The sequence below is a fragment of the Cnephaeus nilssonii genome (assembly GCF_951640355.1).
Source record: "Cnephaeus nilssonii genome assembly, chromosome: 15".
Lineage (NCBI taxonomy): Eukaryota > Metazoa > Chordata > Mammalia > Chiroptera > Vespertilionidae > Cnephaeus > Cnephaeus nilssonii.
Window position 1 is genome coordinate 41620601 of NC_137086.1, and position 18787 is coordinate 41639387.

General features: G+C 42.6%; 1 protein-coding gene across 3 annotated transcripts in view; it reads left to right on the forward strand.

Moving 5' to 3' along the window:
• The window catches only part of ANXA4 (annexin A4), a 54713-nt gene that overhangs the window by 29983 nt on the left and 5943 nt on the right, over window positions 1–18787 (forward strand). For all 3 annotated transcript variants that reach the window (XM_079792765.1, XM_079792764.1, XM_079792766.1), the window contains 7 exons: window positions 2906–3019; window positions 4087–4177; window positions 5687–5766; window positions 7639–7695; window positions 13875–13968; window positions 17489–17584; window positions 18127–18185. In XM_079792765.1, coding sequence (XP_079648891.1) covers window positions 2906–3019; window positions 4087–4177; window positions 5687–5766; window positions 7639–7695; window positions 13875–13968; window positions 17489–17584; window positions 18127–18185 — 591 coding nt within the window. The remainder of the gene's footprint in view (window positions 1–2905; window positions 3020–4086; window positions 4178–5686; window positions 5767–7638; window positions 7696–13874; window positions 13969–17488; window positions 17585–18126; window positions 18186–18787) is intronic.

The following is an 18787-nucleotide window of genomic DNA, read 5'->3' on the forward strand; positions in this document are numbered from 1 at the left end:
GCTCTCCTAGGATTTAGCGTCTATTCCGACTCTCCCACATAAACCCGTTTGTAACATATGTGCATTCCTTTGATGATCCTGAGGAACCCCTCAGATTCTAGAATGGGGCTATGTGTTTGTGTGTATATATATGTATGCAATTTATTAATGTATGCACTCAGAGGTTGTTTATTCACTGGGTTTTCCCCCTTCTGGTTTGAATCCCACACCCCTCAGGAACCCTCCCCAAATCATTTTCAACGACTCACTTACCAGAGTCATTATATCCTGTTTTTCCACATCACTGAAAACCTATCTTTTTATTGAGGAAAAAGAGAATGAGAATCTTTTTATTGAGGAAACATCAATGAGTTTTCCAGATCTCAGAGTCCAGAAGCTCTGATAAGTGTTTCTATTCTTGAGATACTTTACAACCAGTCAGACTGTGGCTACTACTCAAAGATAGGCATTAAACTGCTGGGTGGGAGAGGGACGGGGGTGGCTCAGCTGCTCCCCGGAGCATCTGCATCAAACCTTGCTGGGCACCCCAGTAGGGAATGTGATTATCCGTAGCTCAGACTCTCTCCATTCCCAATGAAATTTAATGAACACAAATAGGCATGGATGTGCATGTGATGTGGGAACTAAAGCATGTTGCCACACACATTTGGGGTTAATTATTCCGAACTTCAGAACTAAGCTAATCTAATGGCAGTTTCTTCAGATGACCAACCTTAATGGATTAAGCACTAATGTATTTGTTCATTCATTTGATATGTGGATGTAATATCAAAATATTCACAATAGATTCAAACACTGTGCTATGGAATCATGTTTGTGAGGATCAGAGATCTGGACTTGACCAGCAGATTGGCTCCTTATTGGTTGGTTGATCTTAAGCTGGTTCTTAAACTCTCCCACCCTGGAAATGTAAATAAATGTTTTTACAATTCGGTACTTTGTCCAAAATAATTACAGTTCTTTTTAGGAATTGAGCTGTAATAAATAATTATGAATGACCAAAAAGATGCAACTAAATGCCTATGTATACAACATTAGAAAGACAGAAACAGGGACTGGTGAAAGAAATTCTATTGCATTTATATATAGAAATTTCTGCATCTATTAAAAATGCCATAGGCGAAGACTCAGATACAGAGAACAAAATGACAGTTGACAGAGGGGAGGGTGATTGGGGGACTGGGTGAAAAAGGAGAAGGGATTAAGAAGTACAAATTGGCAGTCACAAAAAAGTCATGAGGATGTGAAGTACAGCATAGGGCCCTAGCCAGTTTGGCTCAGTGGATAGAGGGTCGGCCTTCGGGCTGAAGGGTCTCGGGTTTGATTCTGGTCAGAGGCATGTATCTCAGTTGCAGGCTCCTCCCTGGCCTGGGCCCTGATCGGGGCTCATGCAGGAGGCAACCAATAGATGTGTTTCTCTCACATCAATATTTCTCTCTGTCTTTCCTTCTCTCTCTAAAAATCAATGGGAAAATATCCTTGGGTGAGGATTTAAAATTTTTAATTTAATTTAAAAATAAAGTACAGCATAGGGAATATAGTCAATAATATCATAATAACTATGTATGGGGCAAGGTGAGTACTTGAAACATCAGGGGGACCACTCTGTAAAGTACATGATTTTCTAACCACTGTACTTTATATCTGAAACTAATACAGAATAATATTGAATGTAAACTGTAATTGAAAAAAATGTCATAGTGAATATTGACTGGAAATATATATATTGTTTTGTATACAAATACATTTAAGTTAATGTCTATAAACTTTTTGATCTCGGGACACCTTTATACTCAAATTATTTATAACATTTTGTTTTTTATGGTTTATATCTATTGATATTTACCATATTAGAAATTAAAATTTAGGACATTTTAAAATACGTATTTGTTGTTAATTTATTAAGAAAACAATAAAGCCATCACATGTTAATACAAATAACACTTTCATGAAAAATAGCTATATATTCCAAAAAAAGAATTTTAGTGAGAAGATTGGCATCCTGTCTAACAAAGAGGGAATATACTAATTTACCATCACGCCCTCACAAAGATGGCGGTGCCCACAGCCAATAAGGAGGGAATATGCTAATTGACTGCCCTGCCCTCAAAGATGGCATGCCCACAGCCACAAGATAGTGGTGCCCAGTCCCCTCAGCCCCACCGGGGCAGCAGGCACGCGGCACAGCTGGGCTCTGCACACCTGCCTCCAGAGTCCCCCAGTCCTCTTAGCCCCCCAGGTGCCCAGGGTCAGCCCGAGGCTCAGGCAAGCCTCGATGTCAGCTTCCCACCTGCCCAGGGCTGCCCGAGGCTCAGGTAACCAGGGCCGGCCAAGGCTTGCGCTGCCAGCAGTGGCAGCAGCAGAGGTGTGATGGGGGCGTCACCTTCCCCTGATCTCCGAGTCGCCTCCCACCACTGAGGGCTCCCGGGCTGTGATGGGAGCAGGCCGGCTGAAGGACCCCGCCCTCCAGTGCATGAATTTTCATGCATCGGGCCTCTAGTTGTTTTATATTTTTCAAACTTCTGTGATGCCTGGCTTAATGGAAGACAGCTAGATTCTCATATCTGCCTCTTCATTGTTTGTTTGCTATTATGTGGTTTTGGTTGAAGTACATGAAGAAAACCTGGTCTTGTACAGATATGTAGTTGCAAAAGGGAAGAGTATCTTAATAGCCTTTTAACATTCTTGTAGATTTGTTGATATATCAAATAGTCTTTGGAAAACTCCATTCTACAATTGTGAGAGAAGGACAGTGAAGAGGCAGATAATGTCTTAGTGTTATTATGAAGATAGTTTTGGCCTTGCAGGTCCCCTGAACGGGTTGCGAAGACCCAGGGACCACACTTGGAGAGCGACTAGTTTGAGTTCCCGTAGCGGTTAAGCAAGCTGCTTTCTTGCGTTGCAGGACCTGATAGATGACTTGAAGTCGGAACTGACTGGCAAGTTTGAGCGTGTGATCGTGGGGATGATGACGCCCACGGTGCTGTACGATGTGGAGGAGCTGCGAAGGGCTATGAAGGTCTCTGCTTTTCTCCTCCCGTGCTCTCCATGCTGCTGGTGCAAATGCTGCGAGCTTTCTCAAGAAACCGTGACAAAGGCCCTCTGAGAGGCGGGAGGCTGAGGGCTAGGAGAAAGATTTTCCTTCATTGATGACAACTTGAAAACATGACATTACACTATAGCAATTGTAATTTAAAAGTTGTTTTCCAGCCTGGCTGATGGGGCTTAATGGTTGAGCATGAACCTATAAACCAGCAGGTCACAGTTTGATTCCTGGTCAGGGCACATGCCCGGGTTGTGGGGTGGATCCCCAGTGGGGGGCATGCAGGAAGTATCCAATCAATGATCCCCTCTCATCATTGATGTTTCTATCTCTCTGAAATTTTATATATATATATATATTATTTAAGTTGTTTTCCCAAAAGGTATGGAATTATTCTCTTTCCTGTGGCTCCATAGGGAGTGATTATGGTGCTTTTCGTGTAGCTCCAGAAGCTTTCTTGCCGTGTTAGCTACATTTGAGACATGAAACTTTTGCAACTGACACCTTGGGGGCCTCTGGGTCTGCTGCAGGCTCCGAACTGGCAGAAAAGCATTCTCAGCCTCCCTGGATGCCAAGCCACTGTGCTTTAGCCCAGGGCTCTGCTGATTTTTAATGACCAAGTTTAAACTTCAAATCCAAGTGCACTCCTCAACCGTGTCAATAAATATTTAGTCTCATGGATGGTTCTTGGAAAACAAGGCTCTTGAAAAACAAGGACATAACAGCCTTTGCCAGAAGATTCTGCCTTTCAAGGGAAAGCACAGCCCGATCTAGGGAAGATTAAGCCCCTGGAGAGCAGAAACTCTGCCTACCCTGGCACAATAACCAACACAGAGAAACATCCCATAAATGTTTGTGTTACTAACAGTGATCACTGTAAGTGCATTGGAATTTCAGCAGGACAATTAAAAATGAGAAAATCCTGTAGCTAGAACCCTGTGGGTAGTCTTTATTTTCTCAGTTTCCTGGTTATATTCCTTCTCTCTGGGCCTTGACTTTGTAAACTGACTCATAAAGCCCTCTCCTCTGGGTTTCCCGTGTAGGGGGCTGGCACGGATGAGGGCTGCCTGATTGAGATCCTGGCCTCCCGGACACCTGAGGAGATCCGGCGCATCAACCAGACCTACCAACGGCGTATGTAGCATCCTCAGTGGCCCTGGCTGAGGTTTCATTGTGATCTGAGAACGAGACTAGCAATGGAAGGTTACCCACGGATCAGACTTTCTTCATAGAAACAACACTACGAGGGATCCTCCCTTCTAAGCTCCATGTTAAGGCAGATCCCTGTCCAGACAAATGATTGTCTGTTGGCTTCCCATGACTTCTCAGGGGAATATGTTACTCTATGTAGGCTACCCGGTGCCTAAGGTACCTACTACCATTCATTATTCTGAAAGCTGGAAAGATGTTCCTTATTATCAGAGCATCGAAGGCGCTTGTCCAAAAGTGGTGGCACCAGGGAATCTTAGCATTCCAGGGAATGGCCTGGAGGGGCTGTCTCGCCCAACTCCTTACCTTCATTCAGACTGGACTGTATGTCCTCCAGCCATCTCAGGAAGATAGCCATTATTCCCTTCTCAAAAATCTCCAGAGGCTGGTACATATGAAGAGCCTAAAATGATGCCTGCCTTTTTGCCCTAAGGATATAATAAAGAATGCACAAAGGTTTAGATCTCACAGTGTTTATTCAGTATTTGTTATATTAGCTAAAAATGCCCAACAGTTTAGCAGATTAGCTAAATAAAATCTGCAGACTATTATGTAGTCATCAAACATATATTGTAGGATATTATTAAGTTACATTAAATAGTATGGTATATGGATAAGTGAAAACTACAAATCATAAAATAGTATGGCATGATCCCATCTTTTCAATAGAAGGAAAAATAATATGGGTATGTGGGGTAAAGATAAGGAAGGATATGCACAAAATGTTATCAATAATTATTTTTGGGTGATTAGATTATGGTGAGTTTTTGTTTTTTTTTAATCCCCCCACCCTCCCCTGCATTTTACTTATTTACTTTTTCCTAAGTTTTCTGTAGTAAATATGTACTACTTTGGTAAAAAGAAAACAAAAAAAATGGGTTTTTTGGTAAGTATTTAGAGAAGGCTGGTCTAAACCTTGGGAGTTTGGTTCTACACTGGATGCCCACGTCTGCCGAATGCAGGTCTTCTCCCCCTTAGAAGGGCAGCTAGAGGGCTGTAAGGGTTGGAGCTTAACTGAGCGACATGGCAGAAAAGGCACATGCTAGAATTGGGGCTTGACAACCCCCAGTGTGATCCCAAACGTGGTTCTGAAACCCCATGGATTGGTTTTTCAATGGTTACTGTTCTCTCTGTCACTGAAAACTATGTTGAGACAGCCCCCTCAACAGTAGGAACAGTGAGGATTTCAGCCCAGCCTTCTCCACCTCCGACTGTAAGGAACAAGCACATCTTGTTTCCACTATAATGACAAGCTGAACTTACGGTGACCATTTTACCAGAGTTGTTTTTGAGAAACTGTGCGTAAGGTGGAAAACCTCATGAGGAGCTGCTTCGGTAAACGGGCTGTTCCAGGAGGGGACAGAAGGCTCTGGAGTGTGGCGCCGTGCTGAACAGGGCTCTGTCCTGATGTGGCCAATCTTACTTTCTTGCTAGAATATGGGAGGAGCCTTGAAGATGACATTCGCTCTGACACGTCCTTCATGTTCCAGCGGGTCCTGGTGTCTCTGTCCGCTGTGAGTGGCGCCCTCTGCTGGCTGCTTCTGATAGGGGTTGGGTTTATGGGTATGCTCACTCGATTCCCGTTTCCAGGCTGTCTCATCCTTTCAGCTTCCCAAATGTGAACATGCTTGGGCCTCTGTGGTGTTTTATCTTCTCTCCTTTAGAAACTCTGACTAGGCATGAACATCCATTTGTTCTAATTCGTATGTACAAGTACCTAATATCAGCCTGGTCTCCTTATGACTTAATGCATTGAGAGTTATGAGGATGATTAAGAGGCAGTTCCTGGGCTTTAGGAGTATCCTATATAATCCTATATAATAAAAGGCTAATATGCAATTGTCCCCTCGACCGGGAGTTCGACCAGGAGTTCAACCGGGAGTTCGACCAGGGGGCAGGGCCAGCCAGCCAACCACCCATGGCCCTTCAGCCCGCCCGTCCCGGACCAATCGGAGTGGGCCAGCCAGACCCAACCTGTGCACGAATTCGTGCACTGGGCTTCTAGTATTGTCATAAGGGAATATATCAGGCACACAGTTGCTATCAAGGCTTGAAGCATAAGTTTCTAAGAAGACACACAGAGTAAAAGGAAGGTTCAAGGAGAATTTTGGCTGCAGAAACAAACAAAAGGCTTCACGGCAGAGGTGCAGGTTCAGAGAGGACTTGGAGTCTTGCTAGGATGTCAAGAAGCAGAGGTGTGGTTGGGTACATTCCAGACAGGAAGAAAGCAAGAAGAAGGCAAGGAGGCAGGAAACACGGGGTGTGATCTGGGAACAACAGACTGAGCAGCCAGGCTGGTAATTCCATTAGCAAAATGGAAGGATGAACTGGGATTCTACGTTGGGAAGAGTTACACTTTCGTTGGAGAGCAGTAGGGAGCCACTGAAGGGTTGGGAGCAGTAGAATGATGCGATTAGAACTGCATTTTTACAAGAGTAATGTAATAGGCGTGGGTAAGATTAATTGTAATGGCAATGAATTGGAGGCTGGAAGACCAGGTAGAAAGTCGCCTCAATATTCTATATGAGAAATAAAGCAGGACAGGGCTAGTGTGGGAACAGGGTGCAAGAGAAGAGATGATACACGAGATATTTCACATGACTCCCCAATTACATCTTTATCCCTGACCTCCTTCCTAAGTGTGAAATTCATTTCTCGCTGCTTTTTAGAGGTTTCCGTATAGATATTCTGCCATCACCTCAAATTGGTCCTCCTAAACTAAACTCATTTTGCCTCCACATTAGTTCTTCTTCCTGACTTGTCTTTTTTTTGGTTAATATTGTTGCTGTTCAAAGCAAAACCCTGTAAATCATTGCCAACTCCCATCTTGCTCTGCCTCTGATAATTACTTAGTAATGCAGCTGGCATTTCTTACTTCTTACCCATTTTTCCCCCCATTTCCTCCTGATTTACCACGAGAGGCCCAGTGCACGAATTCGTGCACGGATGGAGTCCGGCCGGCCCAGCCCCAATCAGGTCGGATTGGGGCCGGGCCTGTCGGGCAGAGGAGATGGCGGGAGGTTGGCCTGCTGGCCCGCGTTCCAAAGGCTTGAATCCGCTGGAAAGAGGCAGGACTGGGGGGCGGAGGGAGGTAGTAGTGGAGTGAGCAGGCAGCAAGCAGCACTCATTCCCCTTCCCTTTCTCATGTTGCAGAGTTGGTGCAGCCGGGGCCCTCCCTCTGGTAGTGTTCTCTAGGCTCTGATCAGAGCCATAGGAAAAACGCAGGCACCCTCAGAGGACGTCTGTCCTTTCTCCCCAGGCTGGGAGTGTGACCCCTTGTGGCATTCTGCCTTGCTTTCATGTCATTGGGTTCCCAGACATTCTGTCTTCTCCAAATCTTCGTGACTACCCTCTCATTCGCTTTGGTTTGTTTTTCTCATCCTCAGGGTGGCAGGGATGAAGGCAACTTCCTGGATGATGCTCTCATGAGGCAGGATGCCCAGGTGAGTAGAACTGCAGCTTCTTTCTTCTCTTTTGCCAGTAAGACAGTCCTTAATTGGTGAACCCCCTCTTATATTTCAGTGTATATTGGTCTGGCTGGGATATGTTAAGAAAAATAATCCTCACCGATAATATAGAAGAGCAGAAGTCTCTTTCAGAAAATGCCTGGGGCTTGGGGGTAGCATGAGGCATCATTATGTCTTCCGAATCACTTGGAGGTGAAGGGACCTGCCTTTGTTTTGTTTACCTTGCATTTTTATTTCCCCAAAGAGAATTTTGATACGATCTGTGTGAAACAGCTTGGCACAGGGTGTACCCTGTTGGGTAAAATCAATATCAAACCCAAACAGGCAGTTGCTTCTTTGGTACCCAGCCCACTAGTGGCTGCCCTGGCACCAACCCTTGGTCTATTTACTATGGCCAGATAACACTAATAATAATAGCTAATAAAAAGTGAGTCTTTTACCAGGTGCCAAACACTGTTTTAGCTCTTGATATGGTGTATGTCATTGAATCCTTGTAGTATTCGTATGAAGTAAGTATTGTTACCCCTATTTTGTGGAAATGGAGACTGAGAGAAGTCAAGTTCCTTGCTCAAGTTCATACAGATAAAAAATGGCAGAACTGGGACTTGAACGTAGGCAGTTTGGATATACAACCATAGAGAAGGATTAGTCCCATTCAGTATGTGAGGTATGAACCACTATGGATTCTGCAGGCAAGAAGAACCTGTTGCTGTCACTGGAAGAGAGAGGGGTCTGTGTGTCATAGACAGGTAGCATGCTGAGGACTCAGGGAGACCCAGGTCACACAGGAGACACAGGAAATTGCCTTCAATGCAGAAGCTTTGAGGAGGGAGAAGGTATGGAACTCCTGAATGCTTTTGTGAATGTCAGCTACCTCAAGGAAAGCATTTGGGGGCATGCTGGAAGGAACCTCCAGACCCCAGGTGAATCCCAAATTAAATGAAGACTTAGTGAGCAATTTATTCCTAAAACATTATATTCATTATCAAATTTTTTTGTGGGTTTGCTAAGTGCCGAGCATTGTGTTAACTACTGTACATGTTTTCCTTCGACAAATCTGGGCAGATATTATTACATCTGTGTTAAAGATTAGGAAACTGATGCAGATATTTCAGTAACTAGTCCAAGATCACAAGGTTGGTAGAATTGGGCTGTTTGAATCCAGGTCTGTCTGATTTTTTTTAAAACCATGCAGTTCAACAAACAAATATTTTTGGGCTCTTCAAAGAGCACTGTTCTCCTTGGAGGTGGTCATGTGGAAGGTGCTTCAAAACAGGTTTGGGCTGGGGAAGTTGGAGAGACGGAGTAGAACTGAGAATAGAGTTTTTTCTGGAGCTTCCATGTCTTAACAAGAGGCAAGGAATTTAAGAACAACCCCAGTCAAGGTTTCAGCTCTTCCAAGATAAAACAGTAGGAAAACCTTGTCAACCTTTGCTCTTTAATTTGCATCAGCAGCAAGGGTATCATTGGCAGACTTTGGTTATTATAGCTGGATTTTGATGTAGGAAAGTAAATGCGTTTGAGATGAGGAGAATGATCAGGGCAGGTGGAATTTGGTAGTAATTACTTACAAAAGGTAGAAATTTTACCATGTAGAGGCTATTATCTAACCAGTTCAATCTTCTCTGTTCTTGAGATGAAACCAGCACAAAATGGAAATAATAGGTGGTGTTCAGAATTCCTACTTTAAAAAGAAATTCATGATACATTAAAAATGCCCTTCAAAGCTTTTGCTAGAAGATGGCACAGATTTGATTCCCTTGTTTTGGGGGGCGGAGAAGGGGGGAGGACCAGGAAATATAAAAATAGGGAAAACTGCTTCAGCACTGGAAATGATGGAGGAGGGCCATTAAAACGCCAGATGGGCAGCACACCTGGGCCAAGGACACAGGAGGGCCACCCTGTCCCAGGAAAGAGGCTCAGCTCCCTCCAGCTGGGAGCAGGCCTCATGAAAACGGGAAGAAACGCCTCCGAGAAGACTTGTGCTGTGTCTCGGCTGCCCTCAGTGGACTAGCTGTAAGTGCTCCTGCTTAAAATTCATCCAAATGAAAAGTGAGGAGCTCCTAGAAGAATCCACTCACCTTGTTCCAGGGGTGTGTGTATGGGGGGTGGGGGGGTTGGTGGTGATCAGGTCTGGACTGCTCATCATCTTACCTAATAAAAGAGAAACATGCAAATTAACCATCAGTCGGCTATGCCCACAGCCAATCAGAGTGAGTATGCAAATTAACCAAACAAAGATGGAGGTTAATTTGCATATGCAGGCGGGACTGGCCAGGAGGGGCGTGGCGCCTGCTATGAGGGAAAGGGGGGCGGAGGGAGCTACTGGAGCAGTGCTCCGGTCAGAAGCGAGGACTTGCGGGCTCCCGGGCGGCCAGGGAGTGGGGACTTGCCGGCTCCCACGGACTTGCTGGCTCTGGACGGGCTGGCAGCTGGGAGTGAAGCCAGGGGAAGGAAGGCCTATTCTTGCACGAATATCGTGCAATGGGCCTCTAGTTTAAGAATGAAAGAGCTTGCAAACCAACAGATTCTCACCTCAAACGCTATGTGGCCTATAAACAAACTGAGGCATGAAGGGAACCAAACAGGGTTGCGCTGTAAGAAAGAGAAAGATGCCAGGTTGCTCTGGGCCCTAAAATAATTGAGACAAAACGTGGGTTATAATTAAACGAGAGCTTTAAATAAAGATGCAGTGAGAAAATAACAGAGATGAAGAGGAGCTGGATGAAGGGCAAGCCGAGCTTCTTTTCAAAGGGGAGCTAGATGAGTTGAGGAGAAATGTTCTTAGATAAAACAGGGAAAACCAGAATTTTAACGTTCATTAGAAGCAGGAATGATTTAAAATGATACTGCTGAAAATGGAATTATTGTTGTGGAAAGCTATACAGAAAAAAAAAAATCTCCAGAATTCAGAAGAAAAGGATGAAGCAATTAGAGACAAGGAGGAATGTAGAGGGAAGAGGATGGCGATTAGAATCGTGACCAAAAGGATGTAGAAAACTTTGTACTGACACATACTTAAAGGTATAATAAAGGTAAAAAATAAATTAAGGAATGTGGCCTTGGTGTAAGAATTGTGAGAACCCAAGGAATGATTAGAAAGTGTAGGAGCAGAACCAAGCCTATATGAGACTAGACAGGTAGCATTCTAAATCAGTGAGGAAAACAGAGTACTTAGTGGAGTTGGGACAACTGACTAACCATTTGGGAAAGAAAAAAGTTAGATCCCAACTTTCACCTCACATCATAATGAATTCCAAATAGATTAAAATTTTAATGTAAATAAATGCGATCAGAAAGATACTACAACAAAAAGTTAAATATTTTTTAATCTGGAGCTGGGAAAGGATGTTATATGCCTGACACACAAGACAAGCCATAAAGGAAAATGACTGGTAGTTTGGCTACATTAAAAAACAGCAACGCCCTAGCTGATTTGGCTCCGTGAATAGAATATCAGCCTGTGAACTAAAGGGTCCCAGGTTCGATTCTGGTCAAGGGCACATGCCCAGGTTTCGGACTCAATCCCCAGTTAGGGGGAATGCAGGAGGCAGCCAGTCAATAATTCTCTCTCAACATTGATGTTTCTATCTCTCCTTCTCCCTTCCTCTCTGAAATCAATAAAAATATATATTAAAAAACAACAACATACCACCACCATACAAATTTTTCAGATAATGCCAGAAACGAAATTCAAGGTCAAATGATAGAATGGGAAAAGTTTCACCTTATGTATAATAAGTTTAACATATAAAGAGGTGTTATAAATAATACAGTTAACTATGTTATTGATAAATCAAAACTATGATTGTGATACTAGAGGATAGGAATGCTCTAGTTTTTTAATAAATGGACAATATACTTTTTATTGAATTTATTGGGGTGACTTTGGTTAATAAAATTATATAGTTTTCAGGTGTAGGGGCAATGGACTTTAACAGACAACTCACAATTAAAAATAGAAATGGCAAATACACAAAAATGTTCAACCTCACTAGGATTAAAAAGATTTTAACACAAAAAATACAATTTCCACCCATTATTTAAAAGGTTACTCTTTTCAAGGTCATTTTTATGGTATTTTACAAAAGTATCATTCTGTGACAGATTGTAAATTGTTTCTTTATCCACATGTTCTAGTTACTATTGCTGCTTAACAAACCACCTCAAACTTAGTGACATAAAAACAATCACCATTTTATTATGCCCATGGATTCTGTGGGTCAGGAATTCAGACAAGTCACTGCAGAGCGGACTGCTTGATCGTGTCTGAGGTCTTAGTTGGGAAGAATTGAACAGCCGGACGTGACTCAAATGGCTGGGCTTGGAGGCTCATGCGGTCTGGGCTGCGATGACTCATCTGGGACTGTCGAGGGGATCTCCCATATGTGGCCTCTGCAGGTGGCTTGGGCTTCCCTAAGCATGGTGGCTGGGTTTCAAAAGGAAGCATTTCAAAAGCCAGCATTCCAAGAGAACCAGAGCTGCCCGACCTTTTATGATCTAGCCTCAGAAATCAGTGTCACTTCCACCATACTTTTTTAAAGTTTATTTTTCATTGTTGACAGTTTTCCAGATGTTCCCTATTTACCCGCTCCATCCAGTTGATTGAAGTAGTCAAGTCTGCTCAAATTAAAAGTTGAAAAACACTGAATTAGATGAATACTTCATGTCCTTCCAACTTTAAAATTTCACGATTCTGTGAATTGACACTAAAGCAATTAGGGAATTAGAGAAAGAAGGGAAGAAACAGATGAGTAGGTGGAGGTAAGCCCAATGAATGACAAAATGTGTCAATTAAGGGCATTTTGAAAAAATTAACAAGCCAGCTGTTCATTATAAATGAACAGTAGGGTTTTAAAACATTTTTTAAATAAAATACACATAACATACTAGTAAAATTTACCATCTTAACCATGTTAAGTGTACATTCAGTGCACATTTGCAACCAATCTCCAGAACTCTTCATCTTGCTAAACTGAAACTGTATACCCATTAAACAACTCATTTTCCCACTCCTCAGCCACTCACCATTCTACTTTGTGTTTCTATGAGTTTGACTACTCTAGACACTTCATATATAAGTGAAATCATATAATATTTATCTTTTTATGACTGGCTTATTTCACTTAGCATAATGTCCTCAACATTCATCCATGTTGTAGCACATGTCAGAATTTCTTTTTAAGGATACATAGTATTCCATTGTATGCATATATCACATTTTATTTATCCATTCTCAATGGACATTTGAGTTGCTTCTACCTTTTGGCTATTGTGAATAACGCTGCTATGAACATGAGTATACAAATATCTTCTTAAGATCCAATTCTTTTGGATATATCCTCAGAAATAGTATTGCTGGTCATACAGTAATTCTATTTTTAATTTTTTGAAGAACGGCCATACTGTTTTCTCATTTTACATTCCCACCAACAATGCACAAGGATTCCAATTTCTCCACAACCTTGTCGACACTTATTTTTTTAATAGTAGCCATCCTAATAGATGTGAGGTGATATGAAGAGTAGTGTCGATTTACCAATAGCATAGTTAAAGCAACTAGAATCAATTTCTTATATTCCCACCTGGTCGGAATATAAGTAATTACTGATGGGTCTTGGTTTTACTGTGAAACCTTTGTAGCCCCAAGCAAATCACAGCTCATTTTAGAGCAGTGTTGTCCGATAGAACTTTCTGCAATGTGTGAAATGTGCTACCTCTGCACTATGATGAGCAGACCCTAGCCACATGTGGCCACTGAGCACTTGACATGTGGCTGGGAGGCTGAGGAGTTGAATTTTATTTTTTATTTAATTTTAATTAAAATGTAAATAGCCGCATGTGGTTAGTGGCTACTGTAGGGGGCCACCCAAATCTAGAGCATGCCCTTTGGCTCTTAAGCTAGAACCCTGTCGTCTGCATGTAGGGAGCTGCTAGTGACCACCCTGACTCTCGTGAGATGTTATAGGGTCCCGTTAGTTATATACCTAAGGAAAAATCCTGAGTCATTGCCACTCATCACCAATACCTCTTCTACTCCCATCACCAGCAAAATCAAACTAAGCCAGCTCAGCTCTTTAAAGTTCTGGAAATATGTGGATATGTGCTGGCACCTTCTCTGTGGTGTTTTAAACTTGTGTTTTATTTGGCTTCAGGACCTGTATGAGGCTGGAGAGAAGAAATGGGGGACAGACGAGGTGAAATTTCTAACTGTTCTCTGTTCCCGGAATCGAAATCATCTGTTGCATGGTAAGGCACTGGCTTCATCCTCCAAAGAACCTGTTGGAAACCTAGTGAAAACTACACTGAGTGGCCAAATTATTATGATCTCTGAAGGCATAATAATCTGGCCACTCAGTGTGTATCCTATCTAATAAAAGAGTAATATGCAAATTAACATCACTCCCCTACACCCACAAGCCACGCCCACCAGCCAATCAGGAGTGAGTATGCAAATTAGCCCAACCAAGCTGGCTATGGCCACAGAGCGAGCAGGAGGTTTGGGTTTCCCCGGCAATGGAGGAAGCCAAGCTTTCCGCACGCCCTGGCCAGCCCAGGCCTCCACTCAAGGCTACAAAGTTTCAATTATAGAAGATAAATAAATCCCAACAAAAATGGCTGCGGCCACAGAGCAAGCAGGAGGCTTGGCTCCGCTCAAGGCTAGAAAGTTTCGATTATAGAAGATAAATAAATCCCAGACACCAGGGCCTCAGCTTGGGTCACTGGGGGGCGTGGCTGGCCTGCAAACCACCACAGGCCCCTCGCCCAGCCACCCCACGCCCCAAGGGAACCCCCACCTTGATCCGGGACACCCTTCAGGGCAAACCAGCCGACCCCCACCTGTGCACCAGGCCTCTATCCTATCTAATAAAAGAGTAATATGCAAATTGACCATCACTCCAACACACAGATGGCTGCCCCTATGTGGTCAAAGATGGCTGCCCCCATGTGGACACAAGATGGCCACCACAAGATGGCCAGCAGGGGTGGCAGTTGGGAGGGACCAGGCCTGCAAGGGAGGGCAGTTGGGGGTGATCAAGCCTGCAGGGGAGGGCAGTTAGGGGTGACCAGGCCAGCAGAGGAGGGAAGTTGGGGGCAACCAGGCCTGCAGGGAAGGGCAGTTGGAGGGGACCAGGCCTGCAGGGGAGGGCAGTTAGGCATGACCAAACCTGCAGGGGAGAGCAGTTAGGGGCAAACAGGCTGGCAGGGGAGCAGTTAGGCATCAATCAGGCTGGCAGGGGAGAGGTTAGGGGGTGATCAGGCTGGCAGGCAGAAGCAGTTAGGGGCAATTAGGAAGGCAGGCAGGCAAGCAGTTGGGAGCTAGCAGTCCTGGATTGTGAGAGAGATGTCCAACTACCCGTTTAGGCCCAATCCTATTGGGGTCGGGCCTAAACGGGCAGTTGGACATCCCTTGAGGGGTCCCAGATTGGAGAGGGTGCAGGCTGGGCTGAGGGACACACCCCCTCCGTGCATGAATTTCGTGCACCAGGTCTCTAGTATTTGCTGCAAAAACTGATTGTCCTGAACTGTCTTACATGTCTTACCTTGGAAATGTGTGAGTGTAATTATGTGCATGAGGGCCAATTTCTGAAAGATTAATGATGAATAATTAACAGATGTATTCATAGAAGTTTGGCATTCCTGTTTATAGTAAACCGACCTTCATAGTCAACCCTTTTTCTAGAGCAGCTCTATTTAAATTGAGTTACATAAGAAAAAATCTTCAGTACGTCAGTGAGCAAGAAAATAGAAATAAATTTTGGTTGGCATTTATTCCTATTTAACATCCAGGTTGTAAAACTAACAGAAGTGATCTCTTTGGGGAGGTATATGTTCCATCAGATGAACAGTGGATAATTTAAATTTTATTTCCTAAGTGGAATGTTTCTAATTTGCTTCTGATAATGCTAGTCTACATAATGTGCTTTTAACTTCTTTGGGGAAAAGATACCAAACAATTGTAGAATATTTGTTGTCAGGTTTATTTTCTTCTTGTAAACAGCAATCAGGGTTTAATAAGATATTTCATTTTTTTATAAGCTCTTTAAGTCTTTATGCTATGTCATAATTTTATAAACCCACCGTGGCCTTATAATCACAATTTACAAAACTTGTGGGAAATTTGAGAATGAGTTTGCAAAATTGAAAACAAAGTAATTGAAAATTACAATACACTTGGAAGTTGAAATTACTTCAGATGTTCCACAGGGATGAGAAATAGGTGATTACTCCTGTTGGTAAGTGTCATGGACTATGGAACACACCAGATGCACCACCTTCTGAAGGCTCCTGGTTCCTTTGCTTTTCCTTGCCTGATTACAAATAACACACATCTCCCCCTGGTGGCACTTTTCAAAAACTGCAGGTCCTCAGAAGTCGATTTCATGGAAATACATTTGTAACAAATTTCACTTCCAGGCACAAGTCAATAGTTGAGCAGTTATAAAAGAATCTGTTTGTAAGCCACTGGAAGAAAATATTTTAAGCATTATTTGAATAAAGAAAACTTTATAAGTTTCTTACCAACCAACAATAATAGTAAGAATTCATAACTAAGGTTTTGTTAATTCTCCAACTTCTAGGTGTTAGTGCTAAGCATATTATAAGCATTGTTTGTTGCAACATCCCAATGGAACAGCTATCATTTTCCCCATTTTACAGTGGAAAAGACTGAGGTTTAGAAAATGTGTCAATTAGATTTTTTTATTCCAAGAAATATACACTGATTCCAACTTAAGATTTAAGAAAAAAAAAAGAAGGAAACAATACAGAATGGGACAAGAGGGAAAATGGAGACTATTGGTGGCTTATTGAATTGAAGGGAGAGCTGAACGACTCCAGGAAGAACAGAAATTAAAGCAGATCTGGGGGTCTCACTAGAAGGGAGTCATGGATTTTATTTCTAAGGCAGTTTCCCAAAGTCTGGTCTCCATGGAAAATGCTGATTCTTGAACCCCTACTTCAGACTGGCTGACTTAGAACAACCTCTGAGAGTGACCTCAGGAAGTTTAACAGGTTTTCCAGGTGATTCTTTTGTTCTCTGAACGTGCTTTTGGCCATCCCCAGGATCTAGGTACTCAATTTAAATATCCCAGGGGGGTAAGACTGGTTGGTGCTGGTTGGGTGAACTGCTCACTGATTTGGTAGAGCTTATGGTGTATGTTGAGGGACAGGGGTGTCCTTGGATTGACACCTAGTGAGAATCACACTATTGGGAGGCCAGCACCCCAAAGAAGGTGATGCTAAGATGATAAACAAAACAGATAGCCACTCTAAGAAGGCAGCAAGAGAGGAAGATACATTCATCACATTCAAAAACACTTGACAAAAAAAGTGAAAAAATGTCATTATGTTAAAATCTATTAAAAGATGCAACCAATTTTGAAGAGGTTGGATTGCTCTAGTTTTGATGAGCTAAAAGGAGGCTAGAGAGGTGATTGCCAAGGCCAAAATTATAAAAAGACACATTCATCTTATTACGGAAACAATGAGAAAAGAAAGCAGGTCTCTCCGAAGGTTATCTCCATTTGATGCGTGAGAAAACGGGGTCTCATATAAGGGAACAGACTTGCCTGATATCCTCCTCTCCTCAGGCTCATTCCACTTACCACATGACTCCTGGGTCTCGCCCGCATTGCTAATTAGTTCCTTCCTGAAATATGCCAACGAATAGTGTGATCTTGTTAAAGGATGCTCATTCTCTCCATAAATGTTAATTTCCTCTGTTCTTTTTTTATTATTTGTAATTCCATTTTGTTATTGTTTGTAGTATTTGATGAATACAAAAGGATATCACAGAAGGATATCGAACAGAGTATTAAATCTGAAACATCTGGTAGCTTTGAAGATGCCCTGCTGGCCATAGGTAAGCTTGGCAAGGGCTGGGGTGGAGAAACAAATGTTTACAGACTTTGCTATCAGTTTGTAGTCATGGGATGTAGTCGTGGGATGTAGTCAGGGATAAAAAAAAATTGTTTAAATCACTCATGCTGTGATCCATAATTTTAAACAAGAACTATTATATACAAACCTGATTTTTATTGTACCATGTGGCTTTATATATGTTATATCCTCTGTGCCTTTATATTTAAGGGTATGGGAAAGATAATTCTATACTAGCTGCAACTTACAAGTCTGTGAATGGTTAAAACGGTGGTTCTCAACCTTCCTAATTCCGATGGTCTTAGGCTCTACAGGAGCGGTTCTCAACCTGTGGGTAGCCACCCACAGATTGAGAACCGCTAGTAGGGTCGCCTAAGACCATCGGAAAAAAATTGCTTGGCTACAATTTTTCTGACAAAGAGATACTACTTCATAGTTTATAGAAACAGAAGGAACAACTGTCACGTTTTCTGATAGATTTTATCTGTAATCTTTTCATTTCTTTTTTTTTTAATCTCTTAACAGTAAAGTGCATGAGGAACAAATCTGCATATTTTGCTGAAAGGCTTTATAAATCTATGAAGGTAAAGGCTTCTTTTTAAGCATCTGAATGGCTCTGACATGTCTTGTGTCCAAATGAGACAAAATCAGTCTAATATATTCAGTTTAATTGATCCAATACTTCACTGAGTGCCTGCTAATAATACTACTAGGTAATATTTATTGAGTACTTATAATGTGTGATCATTCTTCCTAACACTTTCTCTCTATATATAGGGTGTTCCCAAAATGTATATGCATACTTGGAATAATCATACAGACAGTGCTTATTAAAATACATTTCATTTTCAAAATTGAGCTATCAGCTGTTAAAGTGTGTATACATTTTGCGGGGGGGGGGGTGAGACACCATGTAGATTAGTTTTATTCCCATAACAGCCTTATGGGGTAGGTACTATTATCAACCCCCATTTTACAGATGAGAAAACTGAGGGATAGAGAGGATATGCAATTTGCCCAGGGTCCTCATTGAAGAAGTAATGGAGTTGGGATGTATACACTGGCAGTTTGGCTTTAGAACTCAGGCTCCTAACCATGCATTGTGCTCTGTGCCAGTACCTTTGCTGGGAACCAGGGGCGGTGCAGGAAAGATGAAAATGTAGTCCTTGTTCTCAAAGAACTTCTA